General features: G+C 41.4%; 1 protein-coding gene across 4 annotated transcripts in view; it reads left to right on the top strand.

Moving 5' to 3' along the window:
* Positions 1-17784, top strand: part of MTUS1 (microtubule associated scaffold protein 1) — an 86914-nt gene that overhangs the window by 47548 nt on the left and 21582 nt on the right. For all 4 annotated transcript variants that reach the window (XR_009728082.1, XR_009728083.1, XM_061371096.1 and 1 more), the window contains one exon: positions 10854-11071. Coding sequence is in view for 2 of the 4 variants with exons in the window: in XM_061371096.1 (XP_061227080.1) it covers positions 10854-11071 (218 nt within the window). In the remaining 2 variants the exon portion in view is untranslated. The remainder of the gene's footprint in view (positions 1-10853; positions 11072-17784) is intronic.

Here is a 17784-nt window from a genome sequence, read left to right as displayed (position 1 = left end):
TTTTTTGTTGTTTTTTTTTCTTTTTTTTTTTTTTTTTTAAGGTGGATGTAGAGTTGTTTCATTAGGGTACATACAGCCAGTTCCTCATATCAAAACTTCCATGCTCTAGGCTTGGCATTAGTAGTACAATAAACTAGTTCTACTATCTTCTCCCTCCTTTTCCCACAGACAGAGGTAGGTGGCACTGTGTGGTTAACTGGCATGTGCCAGGCTTTGTCCTATTTCAGAATGAGCTAAGAAATCAAGCATCAGTATTGTTCTTGTTTACTGAGAAAATAACTAGAATAACCCTGATCCACTGGCAGTCTAGCTTGTGCCTGTTAGACTTGTCTTCTGTAAATTGCATGGCATTTCAAATTTGGTTATTTAGTTTGCAGCCATATCTGAACGTAGAGAGGACTTATTAATTTGTTTTACATATTTGTAGTTGATGTGTGGCTCATTCATGCTTAATATGTACTATCTAGCTGAAAACCCAATTCAATTCTAAGTGTTACAGTTCCAGTAAACTTGACTAATATATTGGGAATGCAGTTTTAAAAGAAAATAACTTTGTATGTTAAGTGTTCAAAACTCAGACAGTGCTTCTGTAAAGGAGTCCTGTGGCATATAAGGTAAGAAGTGTTAAGGGCACAATGCTGAAATTTCAGCATCAATCAGACTTGCATGTGTACTACACATTTAACAGGTAGACATCTATCTGATAAGTGTATTACACACTTAACGTTCAAGTCTGACACTCCTTTAAGTCCTTTGTAAAACATGACTTGTAAAGATTATCCCTTCCAGTCTTCTGAACTGCTTGAAATCTTGGACATTGCATTTCAAAATTTTTGGGGTTTTGTTGTGGTTTGGTTGGGGTTTTTTTTGTTTTGTTTTGTTAATTCTTTCCTGCCATCATCACAGCTTTTACCAGTGCACTGCTACTCAGGCTGGCAAAATGCATGGCCACTTGATATCATCTCAGCTGACGCTCACTGTCATCATCAAGACTGGAAAAGAAACAGCTACTGGTGAAATGACAAAGAAATACATAACACTAAGGCAGCGTAGGGCCCAGCTCAAGAGAGTCTTGATCACCAGGCTTCCCTTCAAAACTTGCTCTTTAAAAAATGCACAGGCTAGTTGATCAGCCAGTTGCACTGATGACGCAAGTTGAGTTAACGCTTGTCTTTGTGCTTTTATTTGGGAAGCCATCAGCACTTTGGAGGGTAATGCATTTCCTCAGATGTGGTTTAGGTATCTTTAGAAACATTATAGCCTTAACTCCTTTCACAGCTTCGGTGTAAGGTTTTAAAACAGAAATTACAATCTTCAGAAATGTGAGTAAGGCTAATGCAATGTGGAGATTCTGTATGCTTTAATCAGTGTAGGAGCAGAACGTACCAAAGTAATGGCAAACGAAAATGTGTCGTTAACATGCTTCCTCTAGGGGGCGAAAGCACTGTGTTCTGGGCAGTCGGTTTGACAATGTGCTAAAACAGTTGGACAGGCTCAAGAGCCGTATACCATAGGACAGGTGACATCTTACAGAAAAAAGACATGTCGGTGTTTAAATAGAAGGCATGGTTTTGGTTGAGAAATACTGATGTTTTAATGGATAGTTCATTTTAATGGGCATGTATCCTCAGGGAGCCCACTTCAAAGGCTGTTGTGTGGGTAAAAGTCTGTTGGGGTAGGAACTGGAAAGATAATGTACTGTGGCTTATCTAGGAGCCTTAGTGCAATGTCACACTTGGATTGTTGGTATTTTGCTTGCCTTTAGTTTTGTGGCTGCCCTCAGTGCAGGGAAGGCACTCCTTGCTTCATGGAAAGATGGCAGGGGCATGCTTGTAACCCAACAGAGAGTCCAGACCCTCACACTGTAGGGCAGAAGGCTTGCTACACCCTGTGGGTTATCACTTCAGAGCCTGAAAGAGTATGAAGTATGTGTCAGATTGACTGGCAAGGAGTAGGCTGGCATCTGTCTTCAGAGGAGCCCTTGTAAAGGGCTCTTCTGAAGGACTGCTTGGACTTGCTGAGCCTTTTGTGGAGATAGTGCAAAACCACTTTGTGGTCCAGAGGAGGGCCACGAAGATGATCAAAGGACTGGGAAGCCTGGCATCTGAGGAAGGGTTGGGAGAACTGGGTTTGTTCAGCCTGGAGAAAAGAAGGCCCAGGGGAGACCTTATCACCACATTCCAGTATCTGTAGCCAACCTTTGAAGAAGATTGTAAGAAGACTTGTGTTTTATAAGGAGTTATATGGAAAAGATGAGGTGTATCAGATACAATTTAGTCCTGGGGACATTCTGACTAGACACAAGAGGAAAATGTTTCACAGTTTTCACAATGAGCCATTAGAATCATCTCAGGGAAGTGGTGGACTCCCCAGTTCTGGACACTTCTAAGGTTCAGCTGGACAGGGTGGTGGGACATGTTGTCTAGGCCATGTTTTTGCCAAGAAAGGTTGGACCAGATTATTTTTGAGGTCCCTTCCAACCATGTATTCTGTGATTTTTGTTCAGAACAACTTGAGAAGGATTTGATGACAGCTAAAATAACTGGATGTTCTGGGCAGGGGCTAGTGCCTGACCTTAAAGAAGGGAGACTCAAGGGTTACAGTAAGAGTAAAGGAAAGGAAGAGCTGCCATGCTGGTTTAGAAAGCATCTACTTGTCTTGGGCTTCAGACCATATTGGTGCAGAGAGAGATGGAAGATGAGAAGTGCTGTTAATCTTCCCCCAGCTGCTGTGATACAAGGCCAGCTAAGCAAGTAGCTAGAAAAGTGCCTGAGATGCGGCATTTTCTTAAGCATTTCACTTGGGCAATTATTTCAGGCAGAACTCTGAAAAATGAAGTTGCTTTATTGAGGACTAGAACTGGCTCATGACTGATGTGCTTGAGGTGTGAACAGACGAAGTTGGGGCTGTATGCATCGGCTTATACAGACAGGCCTGAGGCACAGCTTAGAATCAAAACATCACTCCTTCGAGAGTCTGTGTTTGTATAGTCACCAGCCTGGGCTCAGAGAGGCACAGCAGGAAGGCGTGTGTTTGCCACCTACCAAACTGGATGATGTAGGCAAAAATTACAGCTGCCCAAGCTGTGGAGCGTCTGGGGGGGCTGGAACACTTCCATCCAAGTCTAGCCTGTCAGACACCGTTAATCTAGTTTTGTGACTGCTTTCCCTGTATATTTGTGTGAAACAGCTTCCTGCATTTATAGCCCAGAGCAGGAGTTTTGAAAGAATTGAGGGTGGTAATTTACAGCTAGCCAAATTTCCAGGTCCTCTCAAAGACTGTGTATTCACACAGTCGCTTCAGACAAAACCTAACAGCTTCCTTATTTGTATGGATGTTCTTAAGTCTCCCTCTCTGAAGTGCTCTAGCTTATCGTGAGGCCAACTTTAAAATCAAAGCCATGAGATTAAATTGTTGATCAGTCTTTCTGCTGCATTGCTTGAATAGCTTGTGTGCATTGCGGCAGGGGGGAAGGCAGCAGGGGAGGGTGGCAGGAGAATTTTAGAGCCCTGTTAAGGCTCCAGAATTAGCTGTTTAAAGATTAACGTACAAGGCAAAGTTGCGTACTTGCTTAGGGGCTGGGTCAGATGTGAAAGTGAGATTTGATAACTCCTGAAGGGGAAAAAAACCCAGAATCAGACTCATGGGTCGCACAGTACTGCATTGAAGGGACAAGCTTGCTTAGGAGAAGAAAAGATAAATGCAGCTAGAGAGAGGTCAGCAGTGTAGGCCTCTTCTTCAGGCTCTAATAAAAACATGTGGACCTTCAAGTTTACTTTAGTATTTATTTGTATGTTTGAGGAAATTTTGATCAAACTCAAAACTCCACTGAACACATTTAACTATAAGTGTTTCATGACTGCTAATACTGTAGAGGATACATGTTTCATAATGCTTGCCATAACTTGGTTCAATGTGTGTTGTGGGATGTGTTGGCAACATTTCCTTTAGTTCAGTATTTTAGTTGTAACTTGGCTGATTTCTTAAATACAAGTATGTATCTAGTTTGCAAGGATATATTCTTATCTGAGTGTTCTCTCCTTTTATATATAGCAAGTACTCTGTTCTGTAGCCCTCTCTAGTTTTTACTCTTGTTTTCCTTTTTAATTTAGTCTTTCTCCTTAGCTCTCAAACTCTTTGCCAGCCTAATGCCAGGAAGTTCAGGGGTGGTTGTGGGGTGGTGTTTATAGTTTGTTGGTCTGTTGTTTTTTTTTAACTGAGGAAGTGTGTTCAGCTACCAATTATAATTAGGTGTAACAAACCTTTTGAAAAAGAGAGAAGTTAGTAAATTAGTATACAGATGCAACTCATGGCTTCCTCTTTCATGTTTGGGAAGTGAAAATATCTGGTTGGTGTTTTAAGTCTGACCCCAGTCCTAGTTGTATGAACTGGTCAGCCTCATAGAACATGAAACCACCCTGAAACTCAAAGTAATGGACTTTTTCTGTATGATTCACTGTAAGCTATGTGTAAATTCTTTTGGTTTATATTTCAAATGTGCTGTGTTACTTAACACTGTAAAACAAAACTGTTGCTATGGTTTAGTGAGTTTCTGTGCTGACTTCAGGACTGTGCATGATACTGGTCTCTTGATGGCATCCCTTCCCTCCAGTGTATCAACCGAACCACACAGCTTGGTGTCATCATCAAACTTGCTGAGGGTGCACTCAATCCCACTGTCCATGTCACTGACAAAGATGTTGAACAAGACTGGTCCCAACACTGATCCCTGAGGGACACAACTCGATACTGTTTTCAAGTAATGAGTTTTACATTTGTTTCCAGCTGGACATTGAGCCATTGACCACAACCCATTTGCTGCCAGGAAGTGTCTGACAAGGTCTTTGCAAGTGCTTCATCTCTGTTTCTGAAATTTTTAGCAACTGCTAAGGTATGGTGAAGGGTGGGATGAAGAGTTCAGCTGCTGAGTTGAGTTTCTGCGGGTGTTGATCTAGGGATGCAGAAGTACTGCTAGTGCTCATACCTAGCTCTCTTCACCTACCTAAATCTTTTGTCACAGGTGTTACCTTCAAACTTCAGATTATGCTTCTGCAGTCTGTTTTGTGTACCAGTCTTCAGTGGTGGCTATGTGTGAATAATAACACTTAGGAGTTCTTGGGATAGCTATCCAGGTAGAAATGGGGCATGGGGCTGAGGGGAGGAGAAATCACACCTGTGGCTAATAGCTGTGCTGGGGAAATCCCATCAGAAAGCTCATGTCTGGCCTTCTGGCAAGTAATAGAGACTTGGAAAAAAGCACCACCATCAGCATTGTGCCCACCAGGGACTGTTACAACCTCCACAATGGAGGACAGTCAGGGGATACCTGCAAGCTGTGAGGTGCTCTGTGTGATGGATGTGTCTCTGATACCTTCCTGGTTCTGTGAGTATGCCTGGACTAGTGTAGGAGGTGAACTGACTGCAACTGGGACTCCGCAGTTTGGCTTGTTGACCAGAGGCACTATGCCGAGTTGGAAATCCTGAATCTGTGTGTTCACGAACTGTTGCCATTCTTAGTGATGCTTCCCAGCCCAAACAAGTGCTGATGGGGATTACTGTGGTTTTAGATGGATAGGTTGTCTGTTCTGGAGTGTTTGTGGGATCATCACTGCTTCCGAAAGCATCCTGAAGTCATGACAGTGCCAAAGGTGTGGTGTAAAAGTTTTTCTGAGCTCAAACCTGGATGCTGCTCCAGGTCTTCCTCCGCTGGGTGTTGTGCTGAGTACCAGCTCAGCTCTTTGAAGGCAGAGACTAACGCCTTCTATAGACCTAGATCTTCATTGTGTTGGTCATTTTTTTTCAACTGAATCCAATGACTGGGTAATTAAATTGCTGTGTAACAAAACAGGTAACAGCCTGGTGTCATTAACCTACCTGGTTTTACGTGAAGCCTACACCTTTTATGAGTTCTGTGCTTAAAAGTAAGAAGCCTTAGCTTTTCTCTGTAAAAGTTAACTCTCAGCCCTGGTAGCTAAAAGGCTTATCCTCCTTAACCTGCCAAAAATACCTCGTTAGTCAGTTTTCCCATATTGCTCTGGTAACTGCTTATTGTTTGTGCACTAGAGGGCTTCCTCAGGATCTGGGTTCTTCCAAAGGCTGCTGAAAGAGCATTGCCAGCTGGGGGAATGAGAAGGGCATTCAATGGGAGTGAGGCAATATCCATCATGCTCACAGAGGTACTCCTGAACTCTCACTGCAAACATTAGCAGAAGGACAGGTGCACAATCACCTTGATGAATATACAATTGAAATAACTAAGCCCTGTTGAACTGTTTGTCTTTCAGCTCCTGCAGGCAGTTCAGGCTCCTCTTGAGCCTTTGTGTTGGAAAGGAAAGGCTGCCTTGTTCTTGCAGATTTGTTTGCCTGTGTTGCAACAGACGTGGTTCCTGATGCCCAGGCATACTTTGATTGATGCGCAGATCAGGTGACTCTTGGGAGTGGCTTTTGGGTGACGTTCCATGTACAGTGATGTCAGCAAAAGATTTTAAAAAATTCAGGTGTGGCATAATCTGCCAATTAAACTGATTAGTGCTCTGGCTGAGGCCTGAGGAGCAGCTCTGCTTCACAGCCCTGCTTACTGAGCTCTTACTTACGGCCTTCGTCTTGCCTTGCACTAGACTTCTACCTAGTTCACTGCAGCATGCTGTGGCAGAATACCATAGGGCTATGTGCTAGCTCTCTTGCTGTCTGGGAAAGCTGCTACCAGCTCACCAATGTCCCTGACCACTTGGAAGCTGTGACGCTGGAAGAAGACCTGTGACTCCTGTGGGATTAAGATGGAGTGCCTCGCGGCTCTGCTGGCAGAGCTGAAAGCTAGCCAGGAGGCGATGCAGGCTGGGCAGAAGGAGCTAAAACATGACGTGGAAACATCCCAGAAGGAAATCAGAACAGTGTTAGCACTGCAGAGGAGCCAGCAACAGGTGAAAGAAGATCTCCGAGCAGAGGTGAAGTCCAGTCACTTGGATATAAGAACTGTGCTTGAGGAAATCCAGCGAGTAAGAGAAGAAATGGAAGCTCGATTAAATACTCAGGCTGATCTGGTCTTACTGATCAAAGAAGTGAGCACCAATTTAACATGTGTAGACAAGGCTTTCCAGAAAATGGAGGAGAGGCAGAAGGTTTTTACCAGCCTGCATCTTCCTACAAGACAAAATGTTGAGGAAGGATTTTTCTTTGAAAATTGCTTATACAACTCACACGTGGGTTTTGAAAAACCTATGGAAGCTAACAGTTTGGATGAGGAATGTGAGAAGAAGGTGCTTAGGGGTAAGACAATGGTGATTGCAGAAGTGTGGGGAGAGAAATGAGGTTGTTCCTGTTTGCGCTTGTCAAGTGGTTTGTTCAGGCTATTGGGAATGCTTATAAGAAATGTAATTTTTTAGAAATTTAATCTCTTGCTTAAAATCCCCTAATTGTAGCTGGTGTAAACATTGCTACACAGACCTTCCTAGTACATGGGAACAAAAGAAGGCTTCAGTTTGGCTCTGCAAACCAAAAAGTGGTCGATGGATGGTTCCTCTAGTAATCCAGCAACAGTGCACAAGATAAAGAGGCTGAGGAAACCAGTGGTACCAGGCAAGCTCTGAGATAGTAAAGTACAATGTCAAGTACTGGGGCAATATCCCAGCACTTAAATGTAACTTTAATGAAACACACACCCTAATGTACGAACAGTTGTGTATTTCTTGCTTCTGAATGCCTGTTAACCAGAGAAGCTATTTATGGGAAGTGGGTTTTTTCATTGAAAAGCTTGGGATGGATCTAATGTTCTCCCCAAGGAACTGGATTTGGCTGCTGCCATCTCCATAGTGACTGTAGAGGGGGTGGGAGGGTTTTTGGACCATTTCCAAGGTCAGGGGTTATTTTTGCCAGCGAGGTGTCGAATCTTCTGTGAATGATTCAGTGATCAAAAGGCTTTGCAAAATTCCTGCTGATTTTTATTTTGCTGATTCTTCCCAGTTACTGTGCTATGTGTGGTACTTGTGAATCTGATTTCAGTCTTCAGAAACTGAGCATTTCAGCTAGATTTGGTACAGGGTTTTCAAGCCTGGAGAGGAGTCCAACTTGAGGGTGGAAATTGTTCTGCTTTACAAGTCTGACTGTATAAAGGTGGCAAGTATAAAGGCCAGCATAAGGAGGACTTGGGCTGGTAACCAGTACTGTCTTTAATTTAGAGTTCATCACTGATGTGTTGTATCAGTAATTAGGCTCATGATGCTTTTGTTTTAATGAAAGCATGGTTTTTGTTTTGGCATCACAGCATGCCTTCTGTACAAATCTAGAAATGCTCTGTTATTGCCCAGAGGTATGTAGGACATAAATAAGCATCAGAGTGTCACTGGTGTTAATCTGTAGAGGCAGTTCATGCTACAGAATGCTCATGATAGCAGAGGAGCGCTTTTCAACATTTTGAAGTGGCTGCATGTAGCACATGTCTATGATAAATTGCCAACAGCAATGTCACTGAATTTCTCTAGTGCCTGTTTTTTGTTCAGCTTTTTTTAGTAGAGTGTCCAGGGCTGGCTTGGTTGGATGTTTGAATTAGCTTCTAGGAAAGGATTGAGTAGTCTGGGCACCTTGATGAAAGCAGTGGCATGAAACTGGCAAACTGATAAAGGCTGGCTAAATGCTGGAAATAGTGGGTATCTGGAGTCCTGTGTCATTTGTGGGTAGCTGCTTTATCACTGTACTTAAATTAAATAACTTTATTAGGTGTGATAGGTATGATGTAATATTTTTCCAGAATAGAAGTTGTCTGCAAACATTTGTTCAGGTTTAAGACAGCTCTGCCAAGAGTCCTACAAATGGATGTAAAAGCCATTTCATACAGTTAATTAAATGATGACATTAGCATCTGTATCAGTGGGTTTACCCAGTACCCTTAAATCAGGAAGAATGCTCTAGCTCTCCACTTAAAGTGGAGCATTCAGGAAGGGAGGTGGAATATATGAGAGAGTAGGAGTATGTGAGCCAGGAGGGCAGGGAAGGACTGACTGTGCATGTTTGTTCTCTGCTCTTTTTCTCCTCTCTCCTTGATTGTCTCTTGTGATTTTTGAAGGAGCTTCAGAAGGTAACCAGTATTTTCCTAAACACAGTATTCTCCCTTCCTGGAAATCTGACATGGTTGCTCTCAAGTGTGAACTGTCATTCATTTAAAGAGATGTACTCAAAGGTCGTTATGTCTGCACTGTGAGAAAAGAAGTGGTCACATTAGTTAAAATGGTGGTAAAAATAACCAGAATGGTCAGGTAACCTCGATTTTTTTTTTAATTATTTTTTTCCCTACAGATTTGTATTTTGATTTGGATTATTATGTTGTTACATCTTTTAACAGCTCTACTACGAAACTGCAAGATGGTATTTTTCTAACTCACAGTAGGCCCTTTAGCAGTCAGCATCTCATGAGCAGAAGTGTAGTGAAATCTCCAAGAACACAAGAGCATCTGAACGCGATAAAGCAGTGTGTGGACAATTCCCTAACTATGAGGAATGATGGAAAATCTTGCATAGAGAGGATGTATTTGGAAAATTAATAGGCTTAGGAGGCACTTTGTATGTGATTCAGGAAGAGAGGCACGGAGAACATCAGTATTTTGAACAGGAAACTTGTTTTCAAATGCTCTGAAAACAAGTGAAGGCTGTGCAAGACTGATGTAGTAATACAATGGTTGACGTGTCAGTAAGACTAATATTAACTAAGAAGCAAAGCTTTTGTTATTAATACTGTCTCCAGTTGTGTGATTGAACTATTCCAGAGTCACTTGACAACCTTCAAGTGCTTGGGCTTCAGAAAGGATTCATTTGGTTAGTTTGTCCCCCTTCTTTTCCACACATTCCTACGGTTCTTTTCTCTAAATCTCACCTCTCAGGTTTTTTCACTTTATCTGGAAGAAATCTTGTTAAGATGAAACTGTACAAAGTAATCTGCTTAGATGTTTTCGTTAAATTGCCAAGGGATATTTATATATTGCATCAGCCTTTCATTGCAAAACTGTTTGCTCATTCCCTGTGTGATCAAATGGGGAAGATTGGCCCTATCTGCACAGCAGTACTGTGCTCCCTTTCCAGTCTGAAGGCAGCAGAGAAACCTGTAACCTCTGTGATGTTTCTAAGTCAAGTGCTGAATTATGTGATGTGGTCTGACATGAGGTGATTGTGTACTATGAAGGTATTGAGGTTGCAGCATTAGTAGGAATATTAAATCAGTGATGTCATTCTTGGACGGTGAATACTGGCAGTGAAAACTTGAAATACATTCATTTTAGAGCATCTTTAAAAGTCTTATCTTTAAAAGTCTCATTCTTGTGACTGAAATTGCTGACACAGAAATGCTACAAGACTCCTAGTTAATGGAGCTCAAATGTGAGCTGCAGAGAGGGGAGTTTTACAATAAAAATTTTGAAAGCAAGTGAAAAGCCAAGTAAATGTAGGGAAAATGTTTTGTTTTGGTTTTTATTCACCAGGACTTTAGAGTGCAGGAGATAACTGCATGTTGCAAACAAAAGTGGTCAACTCTTGCGTTAGGAATAAGTTACTGGTTAGGTAGGATGATGGAGGTCTTGCATTTTATGACAATATTTATTCAGAGTACAGTGTGAAGAGCATGCTGAAAAATAAGCCACAGAATATATGAAGGTGAGAATGAACTGCAAACATTATATGGTGCTAGAAATCAACCTGGCAGGTGGCAGTATGTGCTCTGTAGTGCTGTTGAAATAACCCTTTCTCCAAGTTAGTGTTTCAGGAAGCATTTATAAGAACTTATAACTACTTTCTTTTGCATCTGTGCTTTAAGTGTTGGTGAGATAATTCAACATATGTTGCATATTAATTAGTTATTGTTGGCTTTTCAGTTGACAAGGGCAAGCCGTGGAATCCCAGGAGCTCGTGCGTACCAGCTCAAGCCTCCTCAGATGCACATTCACTTGGTACAAAAGCAGCCGAGCTGACACAGTACAAAACAAAATGTGAGACCCAAAGTGGAATCATCCTGCAGCTGAAAAGATTCCTGACAAGCAGCAACCAGAAGTTTGAAGCGTTAACAGTTGTGATCCAGCACCTGCAGTCTGAGGTAAAAACTCACAGCTAAGCAATTTGGGCTTTAATTGTTTGAACTCTTCTCAGCAAGGGTGTTTGAACATAACGATCATACCAATACAGAACATCTGTTTCCATTCCAGTGGTTTCTGTTTTCCTGTGGAAGCAGCAGTAAACCTGCTCCTGGCATCAGCTGGATAAAAAAAAAACAGCCCTGACACTGGGGTTTATGGCCTCTTTGCAGCTTCACATCCTTTTTAAAAGATGAGTTTTTGAATGTTTGTAATCATAGGGTCCTTCAGGCTTGAGTACCATTCCAAGAATATACTTTAGGTTCTGCCCTTGTAGGGGAAAGACTTAATTTCAACAGGTAATCTGCATGACCTTGTTTTGTTATTTGACATTGGATAGAAGAGTGTGGAAGGGGTAGATATGCTTTTGAGCTGTTCAGAATAAAGCATGAGTTATAATGGTTTTATTTATTGAATCCAACAGTGTTACTGTTGGTGTCTGAAAACTGTCAACATGTCATTAAAAAAAAAATTAGAAATGCCCCTGGAATTTAGAATGGAATTAATCTGATGTGGTTTAATGTTTATTTGTTCTAGTCTGTTTGACACGCATAATGACTGTATCAATTTGATATTGTACTAGAAACTTTTGGTCTGCCTTGAAAACTTTTGAGAGAAGGAAAATGTGAAGTTATGGAAATTATAGCAATTACGGATTTATACTGCAACTGTTGATTCAGGCTTTAATAGCAGTTTCTCTTGCATTTATAACTGATGTTACAAGATTGGTATCAATTTTATTTCAGCTGTTCTGATATATGGCAGGTTTTACAGTCTGGTATATTAAAAATAGACTGAGTTGTGCTGCTAGAAATGTAATATTCTCTTCTTGTGAGATAATCTGCTTGCTCTTCTGCAATAATACTGCATTTAAGCCCAAGTCTGGTTCAATTCTTAAGAGCAGTGACTCTTAGGCAGACTTGTGGATTTGGTTTGGAGGGGCATTTTAAACTCTTGAATGGAACACCTTTCTCTGCTAAGGAACTAGTTCAAGATCTTCAAAGCAATTTGAAAGGGGATTTTTGGGGGCCTGTCATCTGATATGAATTGTGAAATTTATATATGAAATTCTCACTGCTAACCTGTGCAATCTTCTAATTACTGTATGATAAACGCCGTGAATGGGAATGGCTATTTAAAGAAGGGGGGGTGCGGTGGGTAGTGTTGAGATGGAGGAAAGAGAACTGCATACAGGAAACTGGTCATTTTGCTCTTCCTTTTCATTATTCTTTTGAAGATGGAAAGAAAAAATACATTGTATTTCTATTAAATTGTGTAAAATCAGTAATCTTGGAGCATGAAGTCAAGTCTATGAAGCTGGGCTAAATATGATTTCTATACCAGTTATTGGTACTGAGGATTTCTCTCCTTTCCTAGGATAAGACAACACTTGCTGAAGAGTCACTGTTTTGTTGTGTACTTACTGTATGGCTGAGAAGGACTCTTCTGCCACGGTGGTATAAGGAATACTCAAGAATCTGTTAGTTAGCTGGGGGAACATCCCATAAGATTTCTTTGTTTCAGGGAACACTGAAGCGTTACCTTGCTTTTGTGGTTTGTTTTGGTTTTGTTTGTTGGGATTTTCTTTTTCCTTTATGCTGATGCTTGGGATCTGGTGTCGCTAATGTAATCTCAACTGGCCATACATTTATTTTTCTTGGGGATCCCTTCCATGCAATTTTCAAACTCTTTGGATAACCTTGGGGTGAAATATAAAGTCAGGTTTTAGCTCGTAAGGCAGGGGCTCGTAGCTTAACTACTGCAGAGCCAACTGAGAGCAGCTTCAGCTTTCTCTTTAAAAATACGATAAAATAAACATGCTTAGCTGATTATGTCAAGAACAGAGCTGTGCTTCTGTTTCTCCCAGTAGAGCAAGTGCGAAGTGACACAATGCAGTGTAAGCTGATGAAACGGCTTGCTTGCTGTAACCAGGGGCAGGTCCTGCTCTGGACTCCCCAGTGCGAGATAATTTCCTTGGTAGATTAGCAACATGGACCATCCGAATGGGCGGTCAGAGTCAGTTTGAGGGTGCAGTGGGGTCAGGGACAGGCTGCTCAGCCAAATGGAGAGAAGAGCTGGAGTGAGCTGTCAGGCCACTCTGAGGCTGTGCAGCCCAGCTCCAGCTTCTTGGTAAAACCTGCCCTATCCTCTCCCGCTTTCCCTGCAAAGCTGAAGTTACAGGGAGGTGATTCAGCTATGGGTTTATTTGGGTTTGATTTCCTTTTCACCCCCAGGATGTCCCAGTGCATCCCAATTGCACAAATGTCCAGTTACTTCTTACGAGCTCACTTGAAATGGGATATGGCTGTGAACGAAATCAGGACTTGCTGGCAATGTCTTCTGTCAAGAATGCAGCCAGACCATATGGAGTGAAGTGGAGAGGCTGCTGTTGAAGGGTTAAAGGAGATTGAGCAATGCTGCTCATGCTTTTTCTAGCCAAGCAGGAATCTCTCACAGAAGTCTGCCCGAGCTCAAACCTGTTTGTTACAAGCATTATCTTAGAGCTGTCAATATTAACAGCTGCCTCTGATAATACCTTCACAGTCAGGCTGTCAGGCTTTGTCCAGGGAGTTTCTGTGCTTTTCATTTTAGAATTAATATAAAAATTCAGAAATTAAAATTTCTTCTGAATTTAAAAGTCCTAGAAACTTGGTTACTGCATAGCAGGATCCACTGCTGCACTGGTTAATGCCAGATGAAAACCTTTTTGGCATTGATGGCAATGAATAGTGTGTGGCTGATGAGAACACCATGCATGCTGTATTTTTTCTGTTTAGACAGCTGTATGTGCACCAGCAGTGTAAGAACCATGTGTCAAACTGGGGGCTAATCGCAAAAGCAAGCTTAGTCTTTCTAGACTACTGCTCCCCTCCTCATCCCCTGGGAATTCCTGTGACTTCATAACTGTTTTCCTGTTTAAGCTCAAATGAGAAAGGAAAAGTGGCAGTACAGAGGAAATGGTGAAATCAGCCGTTTACAGTAACTGCATGAAGTGCCAAGGAAAGCTATCTTCTGCTTGCACCACTGTTTGAGTTGATCTTTTAGCAACCCTGCTATTCATTGTGCATATTAATTTTGAATGTATTTCTCATCCCTTCAGTAACAGATGTGTTCCCAGAGGCTTTAAATACATGGTTTAGCCCATCTGTGCAAAGCAGGCTATGGATGCACTCCTACAGACTTGCCCTTTCTTCTACGGCCCTCATGTCTGTGTGTGTTGGTGCTTGCGTGGCCTTGAGGAGCCAGTTCAGGCATCCAGTCAGGAAGAAAAAACAATGATGGGTCTAGTTTTATAGGTCTGTCCATACCCGAAGTGTTATGGGTATGCCACTGTGCAGTGGTTCACTGTGGGAAGGAGTAGGAGTGAGGAGCCGTTAGTGCTGGAGTGGCAGCATGTACCTCAGAGGTCTGCAGCTGTGGGCAGAAGCCGGGTGCTCCTTTGGGAAGGAAAATCCCAAACTCTGATGGTTTTAGTGATGTTTTGCAAAAGTACATCACCAGCTGTGACAGCTCCTTTGTGAGCCCCTGCTTCTACCTCCTGAGTGGTGCTCGGCCCCTTGCCCTACCTCAAGGCTGCTGCCTGCAAGGCTGCATGACCACTGCAGCTGGGGAGCCTGAATCTCTAACTTGCTGCCATATGGAAACTCCTACGTGTTTGGTGGTGGAGGGTATTTGTTTTAGTGGCACAGTACCTGCTTGGTTTAAATCTGCTTTTGACTGTTTAAGGGAGGTTTAGCTTTAGAATGAAACGCTAATATGTGGTTAGTGACGTGAACAGCTTTGTGACTGTTCAGGGTGAATTGACAAATACTACCTTTTCCATCCTCTTATTTTAATGCATAAATTGCCACATTCAGAACTGCTCAGGCAGTTTAGATGGTACAGTGTTTAATTAACGCTAAACACCCGTTTCTGTACTTCTAGTTGAATAAATGAATCTAATTGAGTGTTTTGAGAGCTCTCAACAGATTCTGCTGTAGAAATGAGCCTCAAATTTGTGTCTGTGCTCCAGGGTGCTACAGAGATGAACAGAAACCAAGTTCCACTTTTGTGCTTCTCTTGGTGTGGTTATGGGAAGACTGATATTTACAGTTCCAGCTTTACTTTCGAATGATTGTGGTGACATCTTCAAGAAGTTTCCTTGATAAATGCTATTTGAGAGGCTATAGAGTCTTGACAATAATATGCAGATATCACTAATCATGGATGTGACACAGGAATGTGCTAGTAATTGTGTGGCTGGAACAAGCTTCGGTATCCTAGGTGGAAATAGGAATTAACCATTAGCGTGTGAGCTACTATAACTGGCATTTCCTGACATGTAAGAGTTGAGACAGTAGTTTTCTTGGGAACTTCTTAGCACTTTAAAGAGGAGGGGTTTTCCATCTTGGAATACATGGACACATGTATCAGAAAAGTTTGCCCTGGCCTTTACAGAAGTTCAGCAGAAAATATTTATCATATAAGAAATGCAAATCTAGCTTAAGGAGCAGAGGAGCACACATGGCATCGCTAACCCCAAAACCATTTACAGTGAAAGGAAGAGGTTTGGAACAGTCAAATTTTTGGCTTATAAATTCAAACTATATTGGCAGGCCTATTGTTTAGGACAGCTCGCTTTGACTTAAAACTTGTAGTTTTGATTTTCTGGAACCTAACATCAAACTTGGCCAGCTGTCATTGGGATTTTCATCTGAAGTGTTCTTCTGCTCTTTAAACCTGGCCTCCCAAAGTATGGTTGTAATTTTTTACAAGCGAGAATAAGGAAATTTAATTTAGCTTTTTTTTTTTGTTTGTTTTGTTTTGTTCAGATTTAAAAAAAATAAATCACTTAGAAGTTAAAAGATAATATCCTGAATTTGAGGAATTCAACTATTTTCTGTTCAGGAAAGGAGAGTATTTCAGTAATAACACAGCAACTTCCCCTTGTAAAGCAAAACCTAGGCTGTGGCAGCTTGCATGTGGCACATAGCTGTTGAGAAGCAAGGAAGCTTCAAATGATTCTCAAGCTTTCTACAACGTGTGGGTGCTGCTGGACAAGAGTATTCCTGGCAACAGGTTGAAGATTTGTGAGTTCTAATGTCAGAAAAAGATTTTAATCCATTAATTACTGTGAAACTAGGCTCTCTTGGACACAACTCTTTAGAAGACACCTCAGTTAAGCAATGTATTGGGTGCATTTGGGTATTCAGGATGGATTACAGCTGGAGAAGCTCAGGAGTCCCTGTCGATAGCTACTTCTAGCAAAAGGTGTCATGAGAAAAGACATCTTTGAAACAAACTTGGCATTTCAGGCACCCAGTGTTGCTTTCCATGCAGAAGTTGATTCTTGTGACTACCTTGTTACTTATCTTTTTCTCCTCTTTTTTTTTCTCTCTCCAAGAAGATGCATAATTAATGACAGTAGCAAACTTAGATGTGTCTGTTACAACATCAAAATTAAAGGGAGTAGTTAGTAGAAGAAAGAGCATCTTTGCTTCTTGTTTCCCTCTTTAGTGTTGTACTGCCTTTTATGATTAAACTCTAAACAGCCTTAAATATGGAATGATGTAAAGAAAATACAGTAGTACTCTCAAGCCTAGGATCTCATTCTAACATTTCAGAGAACATTATAATTATAATTTTATAGATGTGAAAAGTTATGACAGTATAACTTGTCAGGGCTGCATGGTAACTGATGGAACAGACTCAAAAAACCTAGAAAATACTAAATAGTAAGCACTTGGTAGAGTAAACTCATTATGAGATTGGAATTTTTATAGAGAAGGAGGCAGTCGTTCTATGTGACAACTTGTAAAGTTGTTGCATGAAGGTGAACATCACTTCTAAGTGGGAAAACAAAGATCCCATATGACTATAAGATCCCATGTAAACCTTGTAAAAGTATAAAGAGCCTGTAAGTATATAGCTTGTGTTAAATATATAGTGACTCATAGGAATCCTGTTTAGCTGGTTCTCTGCTTTAGTGTTTCACATACTAAACATTAGGGAATAAACATCTGACTCTCCATAAATGTACCTAGCAAATAATACATTAGAAATAACAGTGGGTCTCTATCAGCGAATCACATAAGTGTTGTGTTCTGAAGGCTTAATTGAATTTTGTTTGAGACAATAAGGTGAAAGCTGACTGCTTATTTCATTTGGTAAGGAGGCACTGCATAACACTAACAAGGCCAAGAGTAATGTGGAAGTAGTCATTTCACTGCATATTTATTGATTTGAGATGGTTAATGACATACTCATTTCATTGCAGTACTAGCCTGCTGCTCCTTTCAAACATATACATGGAGCAGAGGGTGTACATCCTGTTGTTCGGCCACTTCTTTGGCTCAGAATCTAGTAGTTAGTTGGCTCATTTCTTTAGCTTGCTTTTGCATCTAAGTGATGTGAATGAAATGACATTTCAAAGGGGTTTCAAGTGGGGTGAGGGGCAGGTGAGTTTAAAAAAAGAAAAAAACTTAAACTTGCTGACTAATAATTAGAAAATTTCTTTAGAGGATGGTGTTTTGCCAGCAAAGGAGGAACAGGGTCTGGTACAAATACTGCAGTATAAGGACCCAAATAAGAAAAGTAAATTTCATACTGCATAGCGGATATGAATGGCCCTTTTGTTACCCTTCATCATTACTTCCAGGCTATAGCTGATGACACATGAGTGACTGGATTTTATGCA

Source organism: Neopsephotus bourkii, unplaced genomic scaffold (genome assembly GCF_033783945.1).
Source record: "Neopsephotus bourkii isolate Nb327-2 ecotype Australia unplaced genomic scaffold, CSIRO-AGI_Nbou_v1 NB_168, whole genome shotgun sequence".
Taxonomy (NCBI): Eukaryota; Metazoa; Chordata; class Aves; order Psittaciformes; family Psittacidae; genus Neopsephotus; species Neopsephotus bourkii.
The sequence above is the reverse complement of the archived record's forward strand: the minus strand, read 5'-3'. Positions and strand labels throughout refer to the sequence as shown.